At 38.8% G+C, this 25,209-nt stretch overlaps 1 protein-coding gene across 1 annotated transcript in view; it reads right to left on the bottom strand.

Annotated features, from left to right (window-relative positions):
- The window catches only part of celf5a (cugbp, Elav-like family member 5a), a 320,729-nt gene extending 296,187 nt beyond the window's left edge, over positions 1-24,542 (bottom strand). The window contains exon 1 of the mRNA XM_047375115.1: positions 23,960-24,542. Within this exon, the coding sequence (XP_047231071.1) occupies positions 23,960-24,317 (358 nt within the window). The 5' untranslated portion in view covers positions 24,318-24,542. The remainder of the gene's footprint in view (positions 1-23,959) is intronic.
- Positions 24,543-25,209: the final 667 nt, after the last annotated feature.

Below are 25,209 nucleotides of genomic sequence, written 5' to 3'. Positions count from 1 at the left end.
ATTGTGAAGAGAACGTTGAGAGACTCAAGACCCAACACTCTGGATGAGCTAAAGGCCGCTATCGAAGCATCCTGGGCCTCCATAAGACCTCAGCAGTGCCACAGGCTGATTGCCTCCATGCCACGCCGCATTGAAGCAGTCATTTCTGCAAAAGGATTCCCGACCAAGTATTGAGTGCATAACTGTACATTATTATTTGAAGGTTGACATTTTTTGTATTAAAAACACTTTTCTTTTATTGGTCGGATGAAATATGCTAATTTTGTGAGATAGGAATTTTGGGTTTTCATGAGCTGTATGCCACAATCATCCGTATTAAGACAATAAAAGACCTGAAATATTTCAGTTAGTGTGCAATGAATCTAAAATATATGAATGTTAAATTTTCATCATGACATTATGGAAAATAATGAACTTTATCACAATATGCTAATATTTTGAGAAGGACCTGTATAGGCATACATCTTCTAGATATGCAAACCTGTATTTAAAAGTATCAAATTGGAAAGAAAAGTTATATTACCATAACATTTTTTTTTACAGTTAGTAAAAATACTCAAAACCCTCAAACACTCAAAACATTTTTGAAATAATCAAAAATTGGCAATTGGACAATAAATGCTGACAGTTTTTAGTCATTTCAAGGGAAAGGGAGAGGAAAAAACCAAAAGGTGAGAAAGAGATTAGCAGAGAATTCTTTAAACCAATTGTTAGGTGAGCCCAGCCTCCCTTTCCCCATTGCCATGTCCTGCCCAATCCTCCTTGCAGGCCATGCCACTGTCCTCCTCATCCTGAATGGCTCTGACAGCAGAAGAGGCAGAAGAAACAAGAGAGTGGGAAAATATTCAGAGGGACAGAAATAGAAAAAGAGAGAAAAAGGAGACAAGCTCAGAGACGCAGGAAAAGGGGGGTGACGGGGTATTGCTGACAGAGTAGAAGGCAGGTCAGAAGACAGGTAAAACTCGGTGGTGAATTTTCAACCGCAACATGTCAAGTGTGCTGCCATGTTCACATGCACACACAAATGTGCACACACATGAATCTACAGTGATATGACTACAGCTCTAGAAAAATAGATATTGAGTGAATAAGCAGGAAAAAATATAAACGCCTGCAAAATGGAAAATATCTTTTTTATATAAAAGGTCAAGAACAAGAAAACATTTCCTCTGTCCTTCTCAGCAAATTAACAAAATTAAACCCAAAACAGAAAAAAAATCATGCTTGAGTTAAAACTAAATGCAGTTAACTTAAAATGATTTAGGCAAAGCTGTATTTGAAGTAAAAGGGGAACACTTTGTAAGCCTGTTAAACAGAGTGGTGGTATTATTGTATCATGGGCTTGTGGTGGAGCCATTTATACAGAAAGCATTACACAGGATGCACAGACAACAATCTAGATACTATAAAGCCACAGCTGGCTTTACATTAGGGGTTCTAATCACAAATGGTTTGCTGCCATGCACTACTCAACCATGGTGCCTAAAACGTTTCAGGGTCTTTTTTGATAAAAATAAAATTAACCTGAAAATAAACTTTAAAAATCCTTATAATACTAAAGATTGTGTCACACTGTTTTTTAGCCAGCTGTATGTTGCTGTATACAAACCATTGATTCCTGTCACATCAATGACATCTGACACATGATGGACCATTATCTAGCGTATTGTGTGTGTAGTCAGAAGTATATAAACCTTTGCTACGATGTCACTGTCTCATTGCTTTTTCCAGGCATTTCCTGACTATCTGGAGATGAATTGTCAATGCTTTATAATTATTAGCTGAATTAATAAGAAAATAAGCCAGGCTGCCCTTCTATTAGAGCAATTTCAAGCACTCAGAATGCAGAAGTGAGTGAGTCTTCATCGTAGTGCACCATGAGATTAAGTAACGACATCATCAGGTCATTGCTAAGTAGCACTTGCACAAAATCAACCACACTTTACATGATGACTCAGTGAAGTATATACATAGTAATGACATGTGTCAAAATCAAAAGCAACTGTGTCATCATGTATACTTCAGTGTCAGACTTATCGAAAAGTGATGCTGGAGCATCATTTAACTGAATTTGCATTTTTTATTTGGCCACTGATATATAATATGTAGTTGTGTGATGGGGTATAAAGCATAAATAATAAATTGTGTAGAACTTAATACCCTTAAATCAGGTCATATTTACTCAAATACCTGTTATCAATGGAAGAAATGTTCTATTCCAATGTAAAGAATATCATATCTGACCAAACCAGTGCAGAGCCAGCATGTAATTATATGGCACATCTGTACACACTTAATACATCGAAAAGAGAAAAGCAAAGAAGAGAAAACAGCCATAGAGGCAAAGAGATGGGAAAAAGGCAGACTGAATACTGAGGCAATCATTTTTGCCCCAACTATCTGGATAAATAGGTTTGCTTGTGTTCTATTAATGAGGTTCATATGGGTCAGCATGCATCATATTTCTGCCACTCCGAAGATGGTTTATTAGCAGCCCTTGCATTCTGGATCTCATTTCATCAACCAAATGTATTCAGTGGGTGGTGATGTATTAAGTGTCTTTACACAAACAATATTCCAATCCATTTTTCTTGCCTCATACAAGATCGCTTTTATTCATCCATTAACCATATTTTCTGTGCCTTAACAGTGTGTGGTTGAGTCTCTAGTCTACAGGAATGCCTCAGAAAGTTGTTGATTTATGTCTGTGTATTTTCTTTAGTCAAAGGAGCTGTTGGTTTAGCATGTGAGCCCCAGCTTTTGGGATTACAAGTTAAATATGAAGTTGTTTATTTGATAAAGTGTCAGCACCCAGCAAGGTATGAAAAACAGGCAGTAATGGAGTTTCTTCAAGGATCAGGACCTTTGAGGTCACCGACTGTGACACTGATGTCATCATCCAGGACCTCGTGTGTCCCAGCAGCCCTAACTTAATGATTTTCAATTGCCATCACCAAGTAAATCACTCAATTAACCACGGTGCCGTTAAAAGAACTGTCACTCATCTGCATCAGCTAGTTAAAAAAATAAAAAGACGAAGAAAGCTGCAGTTTTGGGTTTGTTTGTTTCTTTAATCAGCGGGGGCAAAATGAAATGGCTCTATCTGTGCTCTTGGTTTTCTTTCTTTTTCGGGTCTCTGTGGGTTTGTTGTTGTTGACAAATGGTGCCCCTATCTCTGAATACAAAACGAGCATTTTGCATTGCAATCACAAAGACGATTTATTTGTTAATGCGTAATGCATAGGACTTTGCAAATAAATTAATAACAACCACGACACTGGGAAACAAAAGAGAAACATGAACTCCATTTAAATGTGATTCTGTGCTCTTTAATGTATGGCTTAATAAGAATTTGCAGGCCACAGGCGAAAATGCTTTAACAACTCCATAATTGGAATCCAAACACGTACAAATTGCCTGTGCTGCATTGCATACCAAATGCGACAAGTGTGCGTGGGAGGTGGTGGGGGGGGTGGGCATGATGAAATTGTTTGAAACACAACAAAAATCCACTGTAATCAAAGCCTGCTGACACAGCACCGGGGGAAGCCTTCCCACTGTGAGGAGATGATCCTCTGCCTCATCTGACAGAAACCTAACACAGCTTTATCTCACACATTGATTTCAGCTCTGAAGAGAAGAAACTCTTTGCAATCCTTACCTCCTATCTGCTTTCCACGCTTGTGTCTTATCACCTATTGCAACTCCAGGTTTGGTATAAGGAAATCATCTAAATCTCACCATCTTGACTCTACTTAATTGGCATGTAATTAAAAGAGTGTTGGCTGAAAGACTGAGTGAGTCCTCTTCCTTTACATGCTTCTTTCCAATTGTGGTATCAGCACTACACCCTTCTTCATTTTGTTCCTCTAAAAAGCCAATTGTCACCAATTGTGCCAAAATATTTCAACACAGTGAGCTCTAAATGGTAAAGTATTAACTCCGACATCCATTTCCTAAATACACATTGTCATTTTGTCGGATCCTAATTCTATATGTACATATTTTATATTATCGTGCTCAGTTACACATCTCTTTGAATGTGAGTGTGCTAATTTTAATAACAGTAGTACAGATTTTTTTTTCCCTTATGTATTAAATTTGTCCTTATTACAGTCTCTTATTTCTTATTTTTGTTATTATATTTTACCTTGAGTGAATCTGCATGCTTCCATTTGCGTCTCACTTTGCTGCTACTAAACCTGAATTTCCACCGTGAGGGACAGTAAAGGATAAGACAAATCAGTTCATTTTTGATTGCAGTAAAGTATTTTATTGAAATATGGGGATAAATGGTCCTAAAAATTGTATTAAGTTGTATAATATTGACTCTAATTCCATGCCCACTTTAGCCATGTAATATGAAATATATAACAAATGAGAACGTCTAATGAAACCAAAATAATAAGTAACCTCCTGCTAGTAAATATTATTTATTGGAGTTACATAACCACATTTCCTGACTTTATTAAGAGTAGCATCTAGTAGATCACTTTAAGTCAAAGTGGCTATGAAATGTCTCACTGTCGTCATTTGTACTGTAGGTACAGATTTCCACAAGTTCTTTACAAAATGATCCATAGTAGGCAACACCAGGTTGTATCCAGGTGTGACATGACCAAAAATGCAGAGGGACAAAATGACCAGCACACCTCAAAATAACAAATAGAGTTCTAAGGGGACTGCAGAGGGCAACATAGCCTCAACTGCCTGGTAAGCATCATAACCGCACCAGTGTCGTGGCCCATGATTCAGTGTGGGTTGAAGTATACTGCTCAAATGGCAGTGGCAGTGGTGGAGGAGAGCGGCAAAAATTGTGAGTAAAGTTTGATACACTAAACTTTCTGTGACACAACATTAACTTTTATGATGTTTTTAGGCAAGAATGTAGCTTTGTAAAGCTGAAATGTCTGATTGGTTTATCAAAATATAGCTTAATTGGAAAATTACTCCATAGTTTTTGGAGATGTCCATTCCCGCTGCGCTTACAACCAGCTTGCATCGCCAGCTGTCAGCTGACTGGGTGGTTGAGGCTCTGTACCCGGAGAGAACACCTGACTCCCGGGGCACATCATTTTCAAACTCATGCTGGGTTCCACCACTGAGTGCAAGTTAAACACAGATATACAGGGGTTAGACAATGAAACTGAAACACCTGTCATTTTAGTGTGGGAGGTTTCATGGCTAAATTGGACCAGCCTGGTAGCCAGTCTTCATTGATTGCATATTGCAAGAAGATGAAGAAGTATAACAAAAAATCCTAAAAGCATGAGATGTATCTGTATTGTGCCCCCATTTTGTTCCTGTACCCCTAAATTAGATCCAACTATTTCAGAAGTCTCCTAATCGGTAAATAGTGTGCACCTGTAAGTCATTCAGTATATGTAAGAATACTAAACTTCTGTTAAAGCCTCATAGGTACAGGGGTTGGACAATGAAACTGAAACATCTGTCATTTTAGTGTGGGAGGTTTCATGGCTAAATTGGACCAGCCTGGTAGCCAGTCTTCATTGATTGCACATTGCACCAGTAAGAGCAGAGTGTGAAGGTTCAATTAGCAGGGTAAGAGCACAGTTTTGCTAAAAATATTGAAATGCACACAACATTATGGGTGACATACCACAGTTCAAAAGAGGACAAATTGTTGGTGCACGTCTTGCTGGCGCATCTGTGACCAAGACAGCAAGTCTTTGTGATGTATCAAGAGCCACGGTATCCAGGGTAATGTCAGCATACCACCAAGAAGGATGAACCACATCCAACAGGATTAACTGTGGACGCAAGAGGAAGCTGTCTGAAAGGGATGTTCGGGTGCTAACCCGGATTGTATCCAAAAAACATATAACCACGGCTGCCCAAATCACGGCAGAATTAAATGTGCACCTCAACTCCTGTTTCCACCAGAACACGGCCGGGCTGCTATAGCCAAACCTTTGGTCACTCATGCCAATGCCAAACACTGGTTTCAATGGTGCAAGGAGCGCAAATCTTGGGCTGTGGACAATGTGAAACATGTATTGTTCTTTGATGAGTCCACCTTTACTGTTTTCCCCACATCCGAGAGAGTTACGGTGTGGAGAAGCCCCAAAGAAGCGTACCACCCAGACTGTTGCATGCCCAGAGTGAAGCATGGGGATGGATCAGTGATGGTTTGGGCTGCCATATCATGGCATTCCCTTGGCCCAATACTTGTGCTAGATGGGCGCATCACTGCCAAGGACTACCGAACCATTCTTGAGGACCATGTGCATCCAATGGTTCAAACATTGTATCCTGAAGGCGGTGCCGTGCATCAGGATGACAAAGCACCAATACACACAGCAAGACTGGTGAAAGATTGGTTTGATGAACATGAAAGTGAAGTTGAACATCTCCCATGGCCTGCACAGTCACCAGATCTAAATATTATTGAGCCACTTTGGGGTGTTTTGAAGGAGCGAGTCAGGAGACGTTTTCCTCCACCAGTATCACGTAGTGACCTGGCCACTATCCTGCAAGAAGAATGGCTTAAAATCCCTCTGACCACTGTGCAGAACTTGTATATGTCATTGCCAAGACGAATTGACGCTGTATTGGCCGCAAAAGGAGGCCCTACACCATACTAATAAATTATTGTGGTCTAAAACCAGGTGTTTCAGTTTCATTGTCCAACACCTGTAATTCATTTAGCTGATATTTACCGATGTATTTGTGGTGTCTTTCAGTGTTTCATTTGTTACTGAGCAAAACAGTTTGGCTGAGATTAAGGTTAAGCTGCGTAATGGGATTGTTTTATTTAATTTTATGTCTTACTGGAGAGCTGAAGAGTATATTGAATAATTCTTTCATCTTTATTCCTTAAAGTTAATGCTGTGAATATTGTCTCAGAAAAGGCAGCAAGTCTGATTGCAGAACATGTTCATATGCTCTCCCTTTTTAAACTGTAATTTAAAATATTTGCAAACAACCAAGAAAACGTTTAAAGTTTGAAGGTTGAAACAAATAAAGTATGTTTTTCTTGGTTTTCATTTGTAAAGGCGTTAAATATAGGACAGTAGCAACAAGAGGCAACAAGATGGTGTATAGACTAGAACAAATGCGTTAAAACACGTTTTAAGCAACTGAAGTGTTAGTTTCAGTCACAAAAAGTGTTGATGGAGATCATAAAAAATAACTGTGACTAGCCAACTAATCTAAAAAATTATTTATAGATCAGTTGACTATTAAAATAACTGTTAGTTGCAATCTCAGTGGATGGAGTTGGTTTAAAACCCAGCCTTCCTTTTTCCGCTTCACCTTTGATATCTTCATGTTATCCATATTCTGGATCTCCATTCCCCAGAGTAGTCAAGCTACCCCAGTGTAAAAAAAAAAAAAAAAAAAAAATGTTAACTTGCTCTCACAGTGGCATTTCCTTGGCCAGAAATTGTGGATTTAGCTGAGACAGAGCCAGTCCTGGCACTGATCTCGCCTGTTACCTCTCACATCATTTGCACTTTTAGGAAAAGTAGATCATTTATGGTAGATAATTTGCTCACATCATTTATGGCCATGTGGGACTCTAGGGGAACTTAAGTGGGAAGGCAAGATGAAACACACATTGTGAGCAGTGAAATGATGCGATGATGACCTGAGTCATTGCCAGACCTGAACACAGTTGGTTTATTGATGCAGACTGATCATGAGGAGGGTCATCTGTTTGGTCCCAGGGAAAGTTCTAACCAATTATTTCGGTTCTTATGATCACCAAAATATACTGAATCTGACAATATACCACTTTTCAGAGTGATAAAAGACAAATAACTTTTATAAAGAAGATCTTGGCAGGAACTTCCTATATTGCTCTCAGTCATCCCTCCAAGAACAATATTTCCACTGTCCTGGCCAAAATGAGCTTGTAATGATGGTATAATAAAATCTGTAGCCTGGCAGAGCTTGTAAACTTTAATTAAAATAGACGCTCATCCTAAAGGAAGCCAGAAACTACCCTCTACAAACATCTGTTGATCATAAAATAAATCCCAGTCTTCATTCGCCATTTTATCAGAGAGCCCATCGCTTTATCTGTTGCATTGAGCTTCACAACATCCTTCATCTTTCTTCTCCTTACGGGACTCCCTTCCATTATCCCATCACCTTGAGCAGGGGGACTATGAATCCTGCAGAGAACCGAGGAGCATCAATGTATATCATCAGGGTAAGAAATAGTACCCTCACCCTGTGTGGTATTCTTTCTGACCCCTGAGCAGAAGACCTCATCCATTGATTTGTTGCTACTTGCTCTCATAGACTATTCTATCCAACGAGAATCAGTCAAACAAACACACCAACAAGGAGTTCATCTCAAGGGAGTGACTCTGTCTATATAAGTGTATTTACAGAATATACTGTATATATGTTTTTAGCATTAAATATTTAATGACACATAAATGCAAAACATCCATTGTACATATTCAGGCTAAGTACAGAGGTAAAGAAGTCATCATATTCATCCATGTAGGGAAGCTTATGCACCTTCACACTCTTCTGTAGCTTTACACTATTAAAGTGATTGCCCGATCTATAGAAATCTAGCGAACTGCATCCTGGACGAACAGGCTAATTGTCACTGTTAATGGATGGTATTTCTTGGGGCTGTAAATAATGTGTAGGTTCACACTTACTGCCTCCTGCTGTGTTACTTCTGGGAGGTCAACAAGAGTTCACCTGCCAAGTGCCGTCTCTCCAAGCCATTGTTCTTCCCTCCCTCCATACCTGCCCCAGCCGAGGGATTTACAAAAATCAATAAAAGTTTCTCTAAGCCCTTGCCTGACTCAAAGTCAGAAAACTACATCTCCTCCTCTTTATGAACTGGAATAACCACTCACAAAAACAAACAGGATTACAAGTAGGAAATACAAATACGTAAAAAAAACAGCTTTAGCTCAGCTATCATTGTTTGCCTCTTGCTATCTATTGTATAAAAAAATGTAGTGCAAAAATATGTCAAACTAATGTAACACTTTTATGTAATATCTCTGGCTTGCATTTTAAACCCAATATGTCAAATGATTCCTTTCCTCTTACTAAAGGTGAAAGACAGTGCAACCTTTGAGACAGATCAGTAGATCTCAGCCAAGTTATAGTCATAGATGACTGGCAGCTGCAAAATGACTGGAGACTAAGAGAAGGATCAAGTTCTAAGCCCCTTTGATTTTACAAATTGAACGTTACCTTAAAAGACACCGCTTCAAAGACTTAGAAGGTGCTTGGACAGACCTACAGCAGGAGGAATAAAGAGCAAAGACATGTGTCTTTTCCTCTCATCTATCTGCAGTATGTCTTTCCTCCTTATTTGTGTATATAATATAGCCATCATCAAAAAAGGACTGCTAACAAAAAAGAGCTTTTATTTAGGCATCTTTATTTGTAAATCTATTCTTTATGTCCTTTTTTCCATTTGTTGCCATGGCCCTCAAGCTGTGGTACAAGTACTACTGGTGGTATTTGGGCAGTTTGTAGTGGTACTTTTAGTCCTAACTATTTGTATGGTAAATATGAACTAATCAACTGAGATATAGAGCTAACAAGTAGCCGCGTCCAAAATCACATCGATCGTTGCTATTTTTGGTTACTTTGTTTCATGGGTCTTGACAGGTCATAATCTGTTATATTTTATGAAAGACAACTGGTTCAAATGGAGATCAGAGTCAAAATAAGGGTACATTACTATGTTTTCAGGAAATCGTATACAATAAATGCTGTTTTAGAATAGAACATTTCAGTGAGAATTTAGTTGCATAATTCAAGAAAATGCTACATAAAACGAGAATAAATTAAGTGTTTTTTTACAGGTATGAAAGTGATACCCTCTTAAGTCATACCCTGTGATATACAGTTAAAGGATAAATGAGTTTAGCCTTCATATTTTTATACTTATGTATAAATATGTAGACAAAGCAGAGTTAGTACCCTGAAGGACCCCTGATCCTGTAATGCTCCAATAAAACATCTTTATTTAAGGAAAGTATATAACGCAGGGCATTTTACTTACAAAATCCTTTTTTGGTGTGGTACCATCTTCAGAAATTTCTGCAGTTGCTTCTAGATGTTCAGAGGCTGCAGTTATATACATGTCAAATGATTAAAAGAAAAATCGATCTTGAATTGGTGCAAATAATTTCCCTTGGCACCCACACATTTCAAACACCAATCATTTAGGACATTGCTTTTTGTTTGATCATGTGTTAACAGTTAATTAACTGGTAACAAGCCAATGTCAGGCACGTTTTTAAAGTGTTGTAAGTCTATAAAAATAGTTTTTTCTTTTCAAATTCTGATTGACTACTTATTCTGATAAGACATTGATTCCCCAAATCAAGGTAGGTTAGATATAAATCACCCCTACAGGAAAGGGAGCAGAAAAAAACTAGATCTACTCATGTCTAGTTATTGCTACATCAGCCATCATATGCAGAATGCATTGCTCTGTCAGAGTCACAACCCCAGGAGGATGTGTGCTCATATAAAAAACTTCAGATTAAAGCCTAAAGCTGTGTCTCGTTTGACACACAACCATCCTTTAAAATTATGTTTTTCACACTGTATGTAAAACATGTTATATCCATGCATACCAGTACACATACCAAAAATATATACTGTCCCATCTTCTTGACTTTTTTATTTATTTATCTCATGTCACCGCTGGAGCTGAAGAAGACTAATGATTACCTCTAATGGTCTGACTAACAAGCAGGCACAAGGGTGTTAATTGCATCGACTTAAATTTCCTACAAACCACATTTAGCCCAGAGGATACCAGAAATACTGTTCTCCTAATGAAGATGTGACAAACAAGATTAGATAGATAGATAGATAGATAGATAGATAGATAGATAGATAGATAGATAGATAGATAGATAGATAGATAGATAGATAGATAGATAGATAGATAGATAGATAGATAGATAGATAGATAGATAGATAGATAGATAGATAGATAGATAGATAGATAGATAGATAGATAGATAGATAGATAGATAGATAGATAGATAGATAGATAGATAGATAGATAGATAGATAGATAGATAGATAGATAGATAGATAGATAGATGTATAATGAACTCAATGAGGAGAATGAGAAGACAGAGAAAATATAGGAACCTGTCATCCATTAATTACTTTGAGCAGTCATTTTTTAATTAAATCCGATCTTCCGCTAAACATTAAACCTCAGATCAGGTTCCACTTTGGAGCTCTCATAAAGTCCATATACTCTGCTCATTAAACCAAATTAATCTTGGATGATGAAGAAAGAAACACAAATGCCATCTCTCATCTTCTCCTCATCACAGTCTGGCAAGCCGTTTGCTTGCATCACATAAAGTGAAACGCAGGAAAACATGAGCAAAAAATGCAAATGCGACACATCTCTGGTACAAAGCTTCAAACCAGGGACCGACTGGCTGGTTGGCTGGCTGGATGGATGGATGGATGGATGGATGGATGGATGGATGGATGGATGGATGGGCCACCGAAAGGAAAGTACAAGGACAGAAGATGGAAATGACTAGGACAGGGCTGTTTAGTCCCCCCATAGCTACTCACACTGTCTCCCTCCTTTTATCCTGTTCCTCTCTCTTTCAGAGTGTGGGAGAGTTTTTTAGGTAACGCTGGCAGGCAATCAGTGATGTCATGCCAGCAGTGCAGCGATGCCAGCTTAACCTATTTTACCACAGAAATACCACACAGTTCCTATTTATAGCCCTGCTGCGCAGCATGCCTCTTTACACTTCTTGCATGTACCATTTTTTATATATATGTTTTTGTGTTGCATCTAGTAGATGCAATATTTGAGCATAATTTCTAATAGTGATAGTTATACTTAATTTAAATTAATAAAGATTATTTGTATTTTCAAAATTGCAACATACTTGTTTTTCAAGTAATTGTTTATTATGGAATAGGATTAAATCTAACCTCATTATGAGGAGAAGTATTGGCATCAGCAGTTTTAGCTGTAGTATTTGAATTATGTCAAACTACTGTTATCAGAGGGCTCCAGGTGATTATTTTATCTTCTGAGCCAGGCCCCCTGTCCCTCCCCCTCGACCCTCCATGCCGTGCTCTTGTGCCAAAATGCCACTCACCCTGTCTGATGTGCCCTCTCTGTCCTGAGCTGAACCATCACTCCTCTCACCCAAAGCCTCAGGATAAAAGCTGCCATTTGTTTCTGCAACTCTTGACAAACACTTCATCTTTTCCCCTCCACTTATCCATCTGCCCATACATCCATTTTTTCGTGCCATGTGTCTGTCTGTCATTTGCCTTTTGGGCCCCCACCCCTTCCTCTGCATGCATGTGCCCAAGCACACTGTCCAATTCCTCTCCATCACACTGGGCTATGTGACAGAGAAGGATTGGTCGGCAGTGCTGAGGCATATCCACAAAGCATTGTGTTTACATGCACTCTCAGGCAGATACATGTTCGACATTCATGCATTGTTCATTCGCGCCAACATCAAGGGCTCAACCATTTGGCAATCAGAAAGATGTGACAGCTTGACTAATCTGTGATTGTTTTTTGGGCCAAAACATTGGGGGTTAGCAGGCCCTCCAAGGGCAAAGCACTAAGGCAATACAAATAACTTATTATTTTTCCAAGCTTGTACAAGGCTTTTCACATGAGTTCCCTGAACTGTTCCAAAATGGAGAAGGATTATCACAAAACATTGCATTAAAATCTCCTCTCTCCCTCCCCTCCCTTGTTATTTTGTTTTCCTTCGAGTATGAACAAGTGAACAGCCAGACTCAAACACAACATTAACATTAAACGTCAAACCCTCCTGCTTCTTTTGGTCCTTTTATGTTTTGCCTTTATAACCCACTTTATAAGAGCACAATCTGCTATGTTGGCAGCCACATTCTCTGCAAACAGAACATATAGGCTTCTATTCCTCTTTTTATACTAATAGAAGATTGCTCTGACCTTTGTGCAGGAGCAAGAAGGTGGTAGGGCAACATCCCTACCAACTCTACCCATAGAAAATAAATGTGTCCTAGAACAGATTATGCTGTTGTCATATACAGGGAGGGTGTGGAGTGACATTAAAAACTGCCACCCTGTGGAGAATAAATGGCATATAAATGAATACATAAATTAATTAATAAATACATTTTTAAACTCATTCTAACTTTTTCACTCCTTTTGAATCCTAAAAAAGAAATGGGCAAATTCAGACAAACTGGTTGGAACCCCTGATAAAGATGCATTAAAAGCCTTAAAATTAATGTATGCATAACATGTGTATCATTTTTGAAAACCTTTTATTTTAAGTACAATTATTCAGTGTGAGGGGAGAAAATACCATCCTAGGAAATGTTTATTTTCAACAAAATGTCCAGTGACACAATTGTTGGTGCCCTTACATTTAGTACTTTGAACAGCCCTTAGTCAACAGGGCAAGACTTAGTCTTCTCCTAATAACATTTCACAACATGAAGCATACAGGGAAAGGGGTCACTGACAGTTCCTCTCTGTACAATCCGTCTAGATTGTCCAGAGACCTGGGTCCTCACTTATATTCTCTTCAACTCATCCCATAGGTTATCTATGGGATTAAAATCTGGGGACTGAGATGTCCATGGAAGATAGACTCATCTTACCAAAGCACACAGTTAGTACAGTTTAGCAAACCTTAACCTTGTAACATCACTCCAAAACAACTGATTGATGTCTGAATAATGTCAGATGGTTGTTGGAGACTGTGTAACCTTAGGATTCCTCTTTTAGCTGCAGTTGTATGGTTGCACAATACAGGTCCTTCTCAAAATATTAGCATATTGTGATAAAGTTCATTATTTTCCATAATGTCATGATGAAAATTTAACATTCATATATTTTAGATTCATTGCACACTAACTGAAATATTTCAGGTCTTTTATTGTCTTAATACGGATGATTGTGGCATACAGCTCATGAAAACCCAAAATTCCTATCTCACAAAATTAGCATATTTCATCTGACCAATAAAAGAAAAGTGTTTTTAATACAAAAAACGTCAACCTTCAAATAATAATGTACAGTTATGCACTCAATACTTGGTCGGGAATCCTTTTGCAGAAATGACTGCTTCAATGCGGCGTGGCATGGAGGCAATCAGCCTGTGGCACTGCTGAGGTGTTATGGAGGCCCAGGATGCTTCGATAGCGGCCTTTAGCTCATCCAGAGTGTTGGGTCTTGAGTCTCTCAACGTTCTCTTCACAATATCCCACAGATTCTCTATGGGGTTCAGGTCAGGAGAGTTGGCAGGCCAATTGAGCACAGTGATACCATGGTCAGTAAACCATTTACCAGTGGTTTTGGCACTGTGAGCAGGTGCCAGGTCGTGATGAAAAATAAAATCTTCATCTCCATAAAGCTTTTCAGCAGATGGAAGCATGAAGTGCTCCACAATCTCCTGATAGCTAGCTGCATTGACCCTGCCCTTGATAAAACACAGTGGACCAACACCAGCAGCTGACACGGCACCCCAGACCATCACTGACTGTGGGTACTTGACACTGGACTTCTGGCATTTTGGCATTTCCTTCTGCCCAGTCTTCCTCCAGACTCTGGCACCTTGATTTCCGAAAGACGTGCAGAATTTGCTTTCATCTGAAAAAAGTACATTGGACCACTGAGCAACAGTCCAGTGCTGCTTCTCTGTAGCCCAGGTCTGGGGAATGCGGCACCTGTAGCCCATTTCCTGCACATGCCTGTGCACGGTGGCTCTGGATGTTTCTACTCCAGACTCAGTCCACTGCTTCCGCAGGTCCCCCAAGGTCTGGAATTGGCCCTTCTCCACAATCTTCCTCAGGGTCCGGTCACCTCTTCTCGTTGTGCAGCGTTTCTGCCACACTTTTTCCTTCCCACAGACTTCCCACTGAGGTGACTTGATACAGCACTCTGGGAACAGCCTATTCGTTCAGAAATTTCTTTCTGTGTCTTACCCTCTTGCTTGAGGGTGTCAATAGTGGCCTTCTGGACAGCAGTCAGGTCGGCAGTCTTACCCATGATTGGGGTTTTGAGTGATGAACCAGGATGGGAGTTTTAAAGGCCTCAGGAATCTTTTGCAGGTGTTTAGAGTTAACTCGTTGATTCAGATGATTAGGTTCATAGCTCGTTTAGAGACCCTTTTAATGATATGCTAATTTTGTGAGATATGAATTTTGGGTTTTCATGAGCTGTATGCCAAAATCATCCATATTAAGACAATATAAGACCTGAAATATTTCAGTTAGTGTGCAATGAATCTAAAATATATGACTGTTAAATTTTCATCATTACATTATGGAAAATAATGAACTTTATCACAATATGCTAATATTTTGAGAAGGACCTGTATATCATAATTTTGTGGTTATTTGTGGTAATATCGCTGTAAGCAACATCAGAATCGCAAAGAAGCACAATTAAAGAAAGGCAATCATTTAAGTACCAGGCATTCAGGTACTCTATGCAAGTAATATATTTGGTGAGGCTTGTTTAATACAGTATAAAAATGTTTTAGAAGTTACATTTGTGGAACGTTGATAAAGTTATGAAGAAACTAGGTATTATTTTTGTTTGTAATAATCCATAACAGAATGATGTTAAGACTGTTAGGTATTTGATTGATTATATCGTTATCATGAAATTGACCAATATTATTGCATATCGCAAGTTTTCCTAATACCCTGGGAGTCCGCCACAGTGCACCATATAGGGGTGGCCTTTGGGGTGGCCTTTACCCTTCTTGAACCCCACACCCCTTCCCCTTCCTAGTATCACTAAATCATAATGAGCATAGGAGCTTTAATAAATTCCCATTCAAACCAAGCCACAAGGATTTGGTGTGGCTTTAAAGGCAAAACTTAACTTGCTATACATACAATTGATTGACATTTCATAAATAAATCTCTCTGATAAAAGTTAGTTTATGTTCTTTCTTAGACATGTTTGCACATATACACATTTCCATCCCTGCTTCAGGCACCCATTAAGAGTAAGCATATTCCACAAAGGTCATGGAATACTGGCACTTACAACATGCTGAAAGTCTTATATACTGCAAGACATAATAAATGTTGCATTTGAGCAGGAAATCAATCCACCTGAAGGCTCTCTCAGGCTGAGATTAACTGAGAGAAAAAGATGCGGAGAGAGAATAAAAGTCAGGTGAGTCTAGTGTGCAAACGTTAACTTCCACCATAGCTTTTCCTCGTTGGTATCCGAGATTGCCAATCTCTATGGGGAAAACAACAGAAACAAGCAGGGGAGAAGGAGAGGGTGAGGCAGCACTGCTCATGCTGAAGTCAGGGCCCATAGCGCCTGTCAGTACCAGTTGAGCTGCTGCATCTTTTATGAGGAAAGCCCTGTTGCTTATTACAATATTTACAGACGTTTAAAGATTGCAATGTGAGTGTTTTTACTGCTTGGCTCAGTGACTTTTGCTCACTGGCCATGACACAAGATTTTATTCCATATTTGTTAAATTAAATCACTGCACATAACTGCATAGAGCCTGAAACTAGCTTTTCCTCACACTCTGAACACAAAGTCAGAGAAAAAAAACTAAATGGAAGGGATTTATTTCTTATTGCTTATCTTCAATAATATTGTTAAAATGACCACACAACTCAGATGTCTATTAAATCTGGAATATTACTGGCTATTTGTAAGGAAATATTTAATCAATTATGTTTCATCCATGAGGAAAATATAGCAAAAATTAAAATAATTCAACTGAAAAGCCATTTAGCAAAGCTAAAAACAGACTATTGTTGCCTTTAATTTATCTCAGAAAAAGGATCTAAAATTTAGGAATCACATCAGACCTGCTTCAGACCTGCATCAGCGCATTTTGTTGCAAGTTGCAAAACCAGTGGGATTAGATAATATTGGTCCCCTTGATTATGGTAAATGCTATTAGTATTGCATGCCAAAACATATTTATGCTGTGAATTAAAACAGCTGTGTGACATGCTCACAAATTGCTCGCTTCAGGGGTTGTTCTGTTCGATTCATCCGAATTAGAACTCACAAATTTCCACTTCCCAGCACAAACACAAACGATAAATTAAAGTAATAAGCTAAACTAATTACACTAGTTAGTTGTTTTCTAAGTGATTAGCATAATATTAAAAAAACATCTATTTTTGTATCTTTGCCAGAGGAGCGTTAAGACAAGAGTTTAATTGTCTTAGTTATGCTTTAAGTAAAAAGAGTGTGGTCACCATCCGCTGTCAGCCAGGGGGAGAATTTCAAATTGGCCAGTGGCCAGGTGCAGGTAATTTTATGAAACAGTTGGAAAATGTGATGAAACCACAAAACACAGTGGTGTGCTTGCAACTTTAGCTAGAAAGCAGTGTACTATTGTAGCTGACCTGTTGGGGAGCGGCAATAAACCTGAGCTGCAGGTAGCTTGCCTCAGATATCATTGTCAGTAGAAGAACTGAGTAGTGTGTGGCGTTTAATTCCTGGCGAAAACCCCAAAGACTTCTCAAGAGGAGCCAAGAGATAAACCTAACAATAAATCAGAATGGGAAATGAGAATGGCAAGTTTTTTGAAAAGAGACAATGCTGTGTTACTCATGTCACCAATGGGTGCTGGTCATTTCGCCGCTTTACCATTTGCAGTTTTGTTCTATTCGTAGCTGACTTATTTGGATGCTTTGTACTCACTTTGTCAACCTATGATTGAAACTCATTTTCTGAAATATATTCCAATCTACTGTTAGAATTTGTGGTAATGAGACTAATAATAATAATTCAGTATCTCTTAGCAAGACATTCTGGAGTCATAATCTCTCATACTTTATAAGGCAGCTGGCCTTCACAGCTCAGAATCACAATGAAAACAATAATGATTTTAAATAAAATCTCTAGAAAATAATGTACAGTTAAAAACAATTCTTATTGTCGTTTTAGCAATTTTATGAATATTTAACTCTACAATTCATCAAAATACTTAACTAGTAAGATAATAAACTGCTATTCTAGGGTTAAAGATACGACATACTTTGTTTATGCATAGTAAATAAAATTAGGTTGGAACAAAATGGAGATGCTTGAGTGTGAAATGGGCTACAAATTATAGAAGGGGCAAATTGACCGAGAATTACAAAAGACAACTACGATTTTTCAATAATCAAATGTAATTATTTTTTTTCTTTATCTATTTTTTGTAAGCAAGACAAAAATGATAGAAAAGTGAGTTTGAAATAACTAGTGCCTTGGAACATCTTTGAGTGGCTAGTACAAATCTTGATTAAATGTTCATTTCCGCTTTGCGACTGGGTTATCTGGGTATAGAGAGACCACCCCCTGTCATTGCAACCACCCTGCTTCCTTTGCAGAAGTCTCTGTCAAAGCTTTAATACCGTAAAATTGAAAGACATATACAGGCTTTTGCAAATATATGCACAAATGCATTTATGCTGCACAGCTTGTATAGGCGGAATCTGAGAATGCCATTCAAGTTGAGTTGTGATACAGAGATACAAAACCCTGTTTACAGACACACCTGTTTCAGTAATATATTACATAATTAATACAATGTAATCGTATCAGTGTGTTATGTGCATGGACCATCTATGCCACATGTACAGTTTTATTTATGTTCTGTGAGTTTACCCCATCTGTTTCCTCAGGGGGGATGCTGTCCTACAACAGCACCGTGATCTTTGGCACTTACCACAAGGCACAAACATTATGGACAAGCACATGGACTCATATTTGCTAGTAAAGATAGAAAGAAGTCTGAGGCCACAAACTTCATCTGGCAAAGCTATCTAAGGAAAATTGCTTTTTCAAAATACCCTATTATATGGTTTTGATGTATATGATATGTGGAATTATTCTGGTATTTCTCTCTCTTTTCAAGAACATATCGCTGAGAAACCCTATCCATCAGATTAGCTCAGAGAGGGAAAAAAATAAAAACTTGAATAAATATTTCATCAGATTATTCTGTGATTTAATGTGCTTCGCCCTGGCTGGGGTCTACGGCAATATCTCCATTTATAAATGCATTAACAGAATGATAGCCGACACAAGCTTAATATTGATATCAGGGTTGCCTTGGCCAGCAAATTGGAGCAACTCAGGGATGGTTTGTCTGTCTGTCTGCTGAGCTGAACCATGTATGCTCTTTCGCTCTGATTTGATTGCACGATACTTAACTGCATGAGGGCAGCTCGCAGGGTACAATCTGTCCAGAGACGTTTGGTTTCCATAAATACATCCACTTATTCATAGCAGGGACGGTAATTTGGTGGAAAAAAACAAAACATGCAAACGGGGAAAAAAAGAGAAGAAGTTGAGGGCCAGCAACACTTTAAAAGACAGCCTTAGTTCTGCATATATGCATGTGCATAAATGTCTAAGAGTGTGCTCTGCATGTGCTATAAACATAAACTAATTAGAGCCAAAGGGAGAAGTTTCCACAGGCTATGATAAATTCAGCATCAGGAAATCCTCCACCTATTAATACCAGTTGGGGGACAATAATTGGCAGGCCATCGACAGCGTGGGCAGAATTAATCATTTGAAGAGGCAGACTGGACTGAATTTTTAATTGGGAGAGGCAGCCACTGTTTAGGGAGGCAACCAACTGATCACCCAGGAGACCGCTGCTTCAGACAATGCACATTTGCTAATCCTCTTGAGTCAAGTTATTATGGCCATGCATTATTATCACGCTTTACAAACTAATTCCATGTTTTCCCCCATGGATTACCAAGGGAAAAAATAGTTGCATAAGAAAAAGAAGAAAGGAAATAATAAACACGGAAATGCATCGGGAGTGAAAGAAAAATCAAAATGACAAAAGGCACAACATTTAGCATAATGAAAATGTATTTGTGCATCTGGCACTGCCCATCTGAGTTAATGCACCTCTAAGAGAGGGTTCTGTCCCAGTCTTTCCATCAGGATGCATGCTCCATAATCCCATTCTGCCTAATAGCATGATTAACTCTAAAAGATCACTGACATATTAGGGTTTGATTATGTATTGTTAATTGTGTGGCCAGGCATCATTACATTCTAAGACATTTAATTTGATGAACCCTACTTATCTTGAATTAATTAGTTGTTTGTAAGCTCATGAATGAGGGTATATATTCACTCTGAGAAGCAGATTTCAAATTATGTTGCATTGGATCAAGGAGATGACCTCATATAGCTCAAATTAAACATTTTTATACACATTTTTTTTAAATATGCCACATTGTTTATCAATATAAAAGGATACATAAGGATTTATCATTCAAAGTATACAACAGCACCTGAATCGCTCTAATGCAGTGCAAACCACACATCTCAATCACAAAAGTAAAAGTCTTTTTTTCTTTACAATCCAAGGTTGAGTTATCCAATTAATAGAATATATATGGTACATTACTTTATAGAAATCAGAGGAAACCTCTATGAAAGAAAGAAACATTACAGAAAACTATTCATTTTAATAACTGGAAATGGGAACTACTAACGACCCACTGAGATTGTTATTTCATTTGAATTAAAAGTCCCCTCAACAAAGATCCAAGCTATAGGCCTGTGAAACTGAACTATGTCGAGCTGCATGTCTAACAGCCTGAATCTTTTTTTTTTTTTTTGGGACAAAATTTACTCAGCAGCCAAATACTGCAATCATTACGCAACTCAAGGCAATGATATTGTAGACTATACACACACCCACACACACAATAAACACATGCCCATGAATGGCAAATGAAGGCTACATTGAAAAAATAAATCTTTCCTTTCCACAAGCTGACATCAAATATTGCTTCACATTTCAGCAGGGAAATAAAGAGTATGATGGTGATATTCAGAACGAACCTTCACGGCTTCAACCTTTGGTGTTTGAATGAAACAGGGGACTCGGTATAACTGTTTCGAGGCAGTTGTGGACAGCCTCTAGAATACTGACAAATTTCACTTAATCTCACTTTCACCTTTTGACAGCGACTTCTCATACTGCTAAACAATGTGGCAATGTTTGCAAATGGCATTTATTTGACTCTCATATATATATATATATATATATATATATATATATATATATATATATTCATCATTAGTCTAGCCTAAATGTCACTGCAACAAAAGCCTTATCTCCTGTTCAAACATTATTCCGCACACGTCAACATCTGCAGTGTTGGAGTATAAGACGAAAACTCAAAACTGTAACAGAAATTTGCAAAAATAGAAATAAAAATGCCTTGCAGAGTAAAATGATTGTCTACTGTGCACTTTTGGGGCTGGGACTTTTACAGAAGAATGTGAAAAACAGACATTAAAACATACATATGTTTTGAAATAGGACAAGCTACACATAGGATTTTATAAATTATCTGGGTATTAATTTAGATTTAAACACTGTCTTCAACATAAGCAGCTACAATGAATTAGATTACAGAAAAACAAATATTTACCTATATTTGCCAAATATATGTGTTGTCTTATTCATCAGATTAGTATTGCTAGGCACTGGCTGTTATGAGATTTTTGAAGTAAGACAACCTTGAGCAAATATAACACAGTTTCACTGTATCATGGTATTTTCGCAATAATTTCAAACATGTATAACATGATCTAAAAGAAAGCAACCGTAATTTAAAGTGCTGCTAATTGATTATATTGCTTATTACAGTTATAATAATGTTACCTATAACATTTACTTGGTATTTTTAAACATAGACTCGAGCAAAATATAGATTAAACACTCACTACGTTTAACAGTTGTGTTCTGATGCTAACATCATGTGGGGGGAAGGGAAACACTATATTACACTGTGCTCTATACTGGAGAAAACTCAAGTCACTCTGACATTTTTTTCTCTCATTTTATTAAAATAAAAGGGTAGGAATGTTTTAAAGCAAAAACCTTTAAAAATCTTGTTTTACCTTGATACCAGTAAGTAAACATACTCATGACTACTCAAGAGCCAAACCTAAAAAAAATGAACTGAGCAATAAAACCTGGAAAAAAAAATTTAAGAATTGCAAAATGTTTGACCAAGGTATGAAAACTATTTTATAAGTCAAAAGGGTAATACTGCGTTTCAACGTGTGTACAACCTCAAACCCACAACCCAATCATGGGAGAATAGTCTTATTGTTAACAGCTATCCAAATATTTTATCATCAAAGTTCTGCAGCTGCCATAAAGGCATCATTGCCATTGTCTTTCTTTGTCTGGCATCATATAGTGTTAAAAGATATGTTGACACATTTGCCTAGTTTTTAGTTCCTTAAAGTCTGCGTCAACTTTCAACAAGGAAAGGTGGATTGCTCTCTCAAGGTTAGTGGTCAGTCTGCCTCAAGCACTACTGTTCCAGTATTTTGGTCTCTTGTTCACGAGGTCATGAGTTATGGATAATGACCAGAAGAGTGAGATCCCAGATACTAAAAGGAGCTTCCCTACAGAGTGGTTGAACATAGAAATAGAGTGGGAGCTTTAAGTAGAGCCACTGCTCCTCCACATCAACAGAAGTCAGTTGGGTGTCTACCTTTGAGTGGTTTCAGGCCAACTGAGAGGAGACCCAGGGTCAGACCCAGAGCCCAATGGATGGACTATATATCTTTTCTGGCCAGAGAATGCCCTGGGAATTGGCCACTGGGAAGAACTGGGGACTGTAACTTGGGATATCTGGGCTTCCCTTCTCAAGTCAGGTCAAGAATACATTTGCCAATGTGATAAACATCACATGGCTGCACATTGGAGCACATATTACCAATGTAGCTTTGCAGCATGAATGTCATGGGTTCAAATCTAGGCCTGTGGTCTTTCTGCATAAAGTTTGCATGTACTCCCCATGCATGTAATGGTTCTCCCCAGGTACTCCGGTTTTCTCTCACAACCTAAAAACATTGCTAGGTTAATTGATCACTCCAAATTAAACTTGGGTTTTAGTGTGTGTATGCCCTGTGAGTCTTCGTGCTGCTCTGTGATGAACTGGGGACCTGTCCAGGGTGTACCCCGCCTCTTGCCCAATGAGTGCTGGAGGCAAGCGCCAGCCAGCACACGCGCCAGCCCCATCCTTGCACAATCCTGCAAGGTATTACGGACGGATGGATGGATGGATGGATGGATGGATGGATCTGAACAGTCTGTCAAAGATTAAGGATAATCTATTATAATTACATTTTTACTTCTAACATGTAAAGGTGAAGGTGAAGATTGCTTTGAACAGATCAGCTCACAGTAATGTCTTCCTCACTAACTTTCATTGGGTTTAAGGAGGATGGAAGTTGTCTCTGTTGCCTGTACAGAGTGAACAGTGTGAATTTACATCCCCTCCTCCGCTGCTGGCCTCGGCCTCCCCATTTCAGCCGAGGCAGCGCAGCCGGCATCACAATCTCCGTGGCAGCGTCCGTCATCTTGTGACAGCTCCTGCGCCCTTCGGAGACACTGTAGAATTACACAGATTTAGCTGTGACGGCACTGCGCCCGAGCTCCCACTCCCACGCGAAAAGATGTTAAAGAAAGCATGTGAATGAATAAATGATGCCGCCCCTCCGCAGAAAAAAAAGATGAGACTGGCAAGGGAAGGCTCTTTAAAAATGCATCCTTTCCGAGCGCCTCTGTCCCACTTTAGGAGCGCGTTAAGGAAACACTCTTCGATTACAAAAAAATAAATAAATAAATAAACTGTAAAGAATTGTTCGTAAAGAAGAAGCGCTCATAATAATGAAGGATGTGTTGTGAAATATGGAAATTGTTGATGGGAAATGTAAATGCTGAAAATTCCGGTTAGGAATGCTGTATATTATTTTTATTGCTGTATATTTCCAAATATTGGGAAAACACAAAGACTAATAGAAGCCTCTCACAGACAAATTGTTTGGACTAATATTTGACGTAAATTGAAAAATTAAAAGCGCGCATCTAAATAGACATCAGCTAAAAATAATAGAGTTAATGGGAAATTATAAAGCGGTCTTCGCGACCGTCTAGGCGCGACACATTACCTTTGTGCATCCCGGTGTATCGGTCCTTGAGAACTGTCAGTTCGTGGATTTTCCCAAACTGTTCAAACAGGGGTTTCAGGTCTTTTTCTTCCAAGTTCCGCGGTATCTGCCCGATAAACAGCTTAATGGCATCTTGGTCTTTCATGTTGCCGCTCTCCGGATGAATTGAAATGGGTTCTGACCCGTTCATGGGTTTCGGAAATGTGATCTGAGGGTACTGGTGCTGGTGAGGGATAAGTAGGAGTGGTTGTTGTGTCGGTGGCACCCCCGGTCCGGTGAAAACCAGGCTGGAGTAAGCGGGCTGGGGCTGCTGTGGATGGTGCTGCCTTCTTGTTTCAGTCTGAGTGAATCTGGCCATTCTGAGCTGGGAGCAGAGTGGATAATAATGACAACACACACACACACACACACACACTGTGAGAGAGCAAGCACTCAGCTGGAAACCAGGCTGACTTTCTATCCGACACACAACGCTCCCGCACACACAGTAAGAGCAGAGGGGGGTAATATTGGAGGGAATAAGCGCACTGAGGCGGGATTGGGCGCTCTGGAGCGACACCCAGTGGTGCTTGAGGAGAAGACAACTTCATGGATGCATGTGAGTATGCATCTGTGTTTATACATCTGTGTGTGTGTGTGTGTTCCTGTCTTGGCATCACAGTGAGAACCATTTTCCCGATTTCACCATCAAATTGAGGACGGTTTGTACCAAAGTGAGGACATTTTGCTGGTCCTCACGACCTATTTTGCTAACGGTTAGGTTTAGGACTAAGGTGTGAATTGAGTTTAGGTTAAGGTTAGGGTTAGGTAAGCACTGGTAATGGTTAGGTTTAGGGTTATTGTCAGGGTTAGGGCATAGAAAGGGTTGAAAATGACTGAAAATCAATGGAAGTCAATGGGAGTCAACACATGGTCCTCACTACATATAGCAAAACAAGAGTGTGTGTGTGTGTGTGTCAAAATGTTTTACCTGGATGGTGGATGTTGCAAAGAGGACAGTAACATGATCAATAAGCCTGTTTGATACCTTGGCTGTACATTGCAAGTGGCTACAGGTGTAACAAGTTCAGAGACAGCTATAAAAACGCAAACCCCGTTCCTCAATACCTGCAAGTTAATGAAAGGCTGACAAGTACTTTTAGGCTGTGATTTTAGCCTATGACACAATGATTCACAAAATTATTACATGATTACTCAAAATCTAAATTAGCAAAACAACAGTCTAACAAATTTGATTATTCATTATATTT

The sequence above is a fragment of the Girardinichthys multiradiatus genome, chromosome 9 (genome assembly GCF_021462225.1).
Source record: "Girardinichthys multiradiatus isolate DD_20200921_A chromosome 9, DD_fGirMul_XY1, whole genome shotgun sequence".
NCBI classification, from domain to species: Eukaryota; Metazoa; Chordata; class Actinopteri; order Cyprinodontiformes; family Goodeidae; genus Girardinichthys; species Girardinichthys multiradiatus.
Note: the sequence above shows the minus strand (reverse complement) of the source record. Positions and strands in the feature narration are given on the sequence as shown.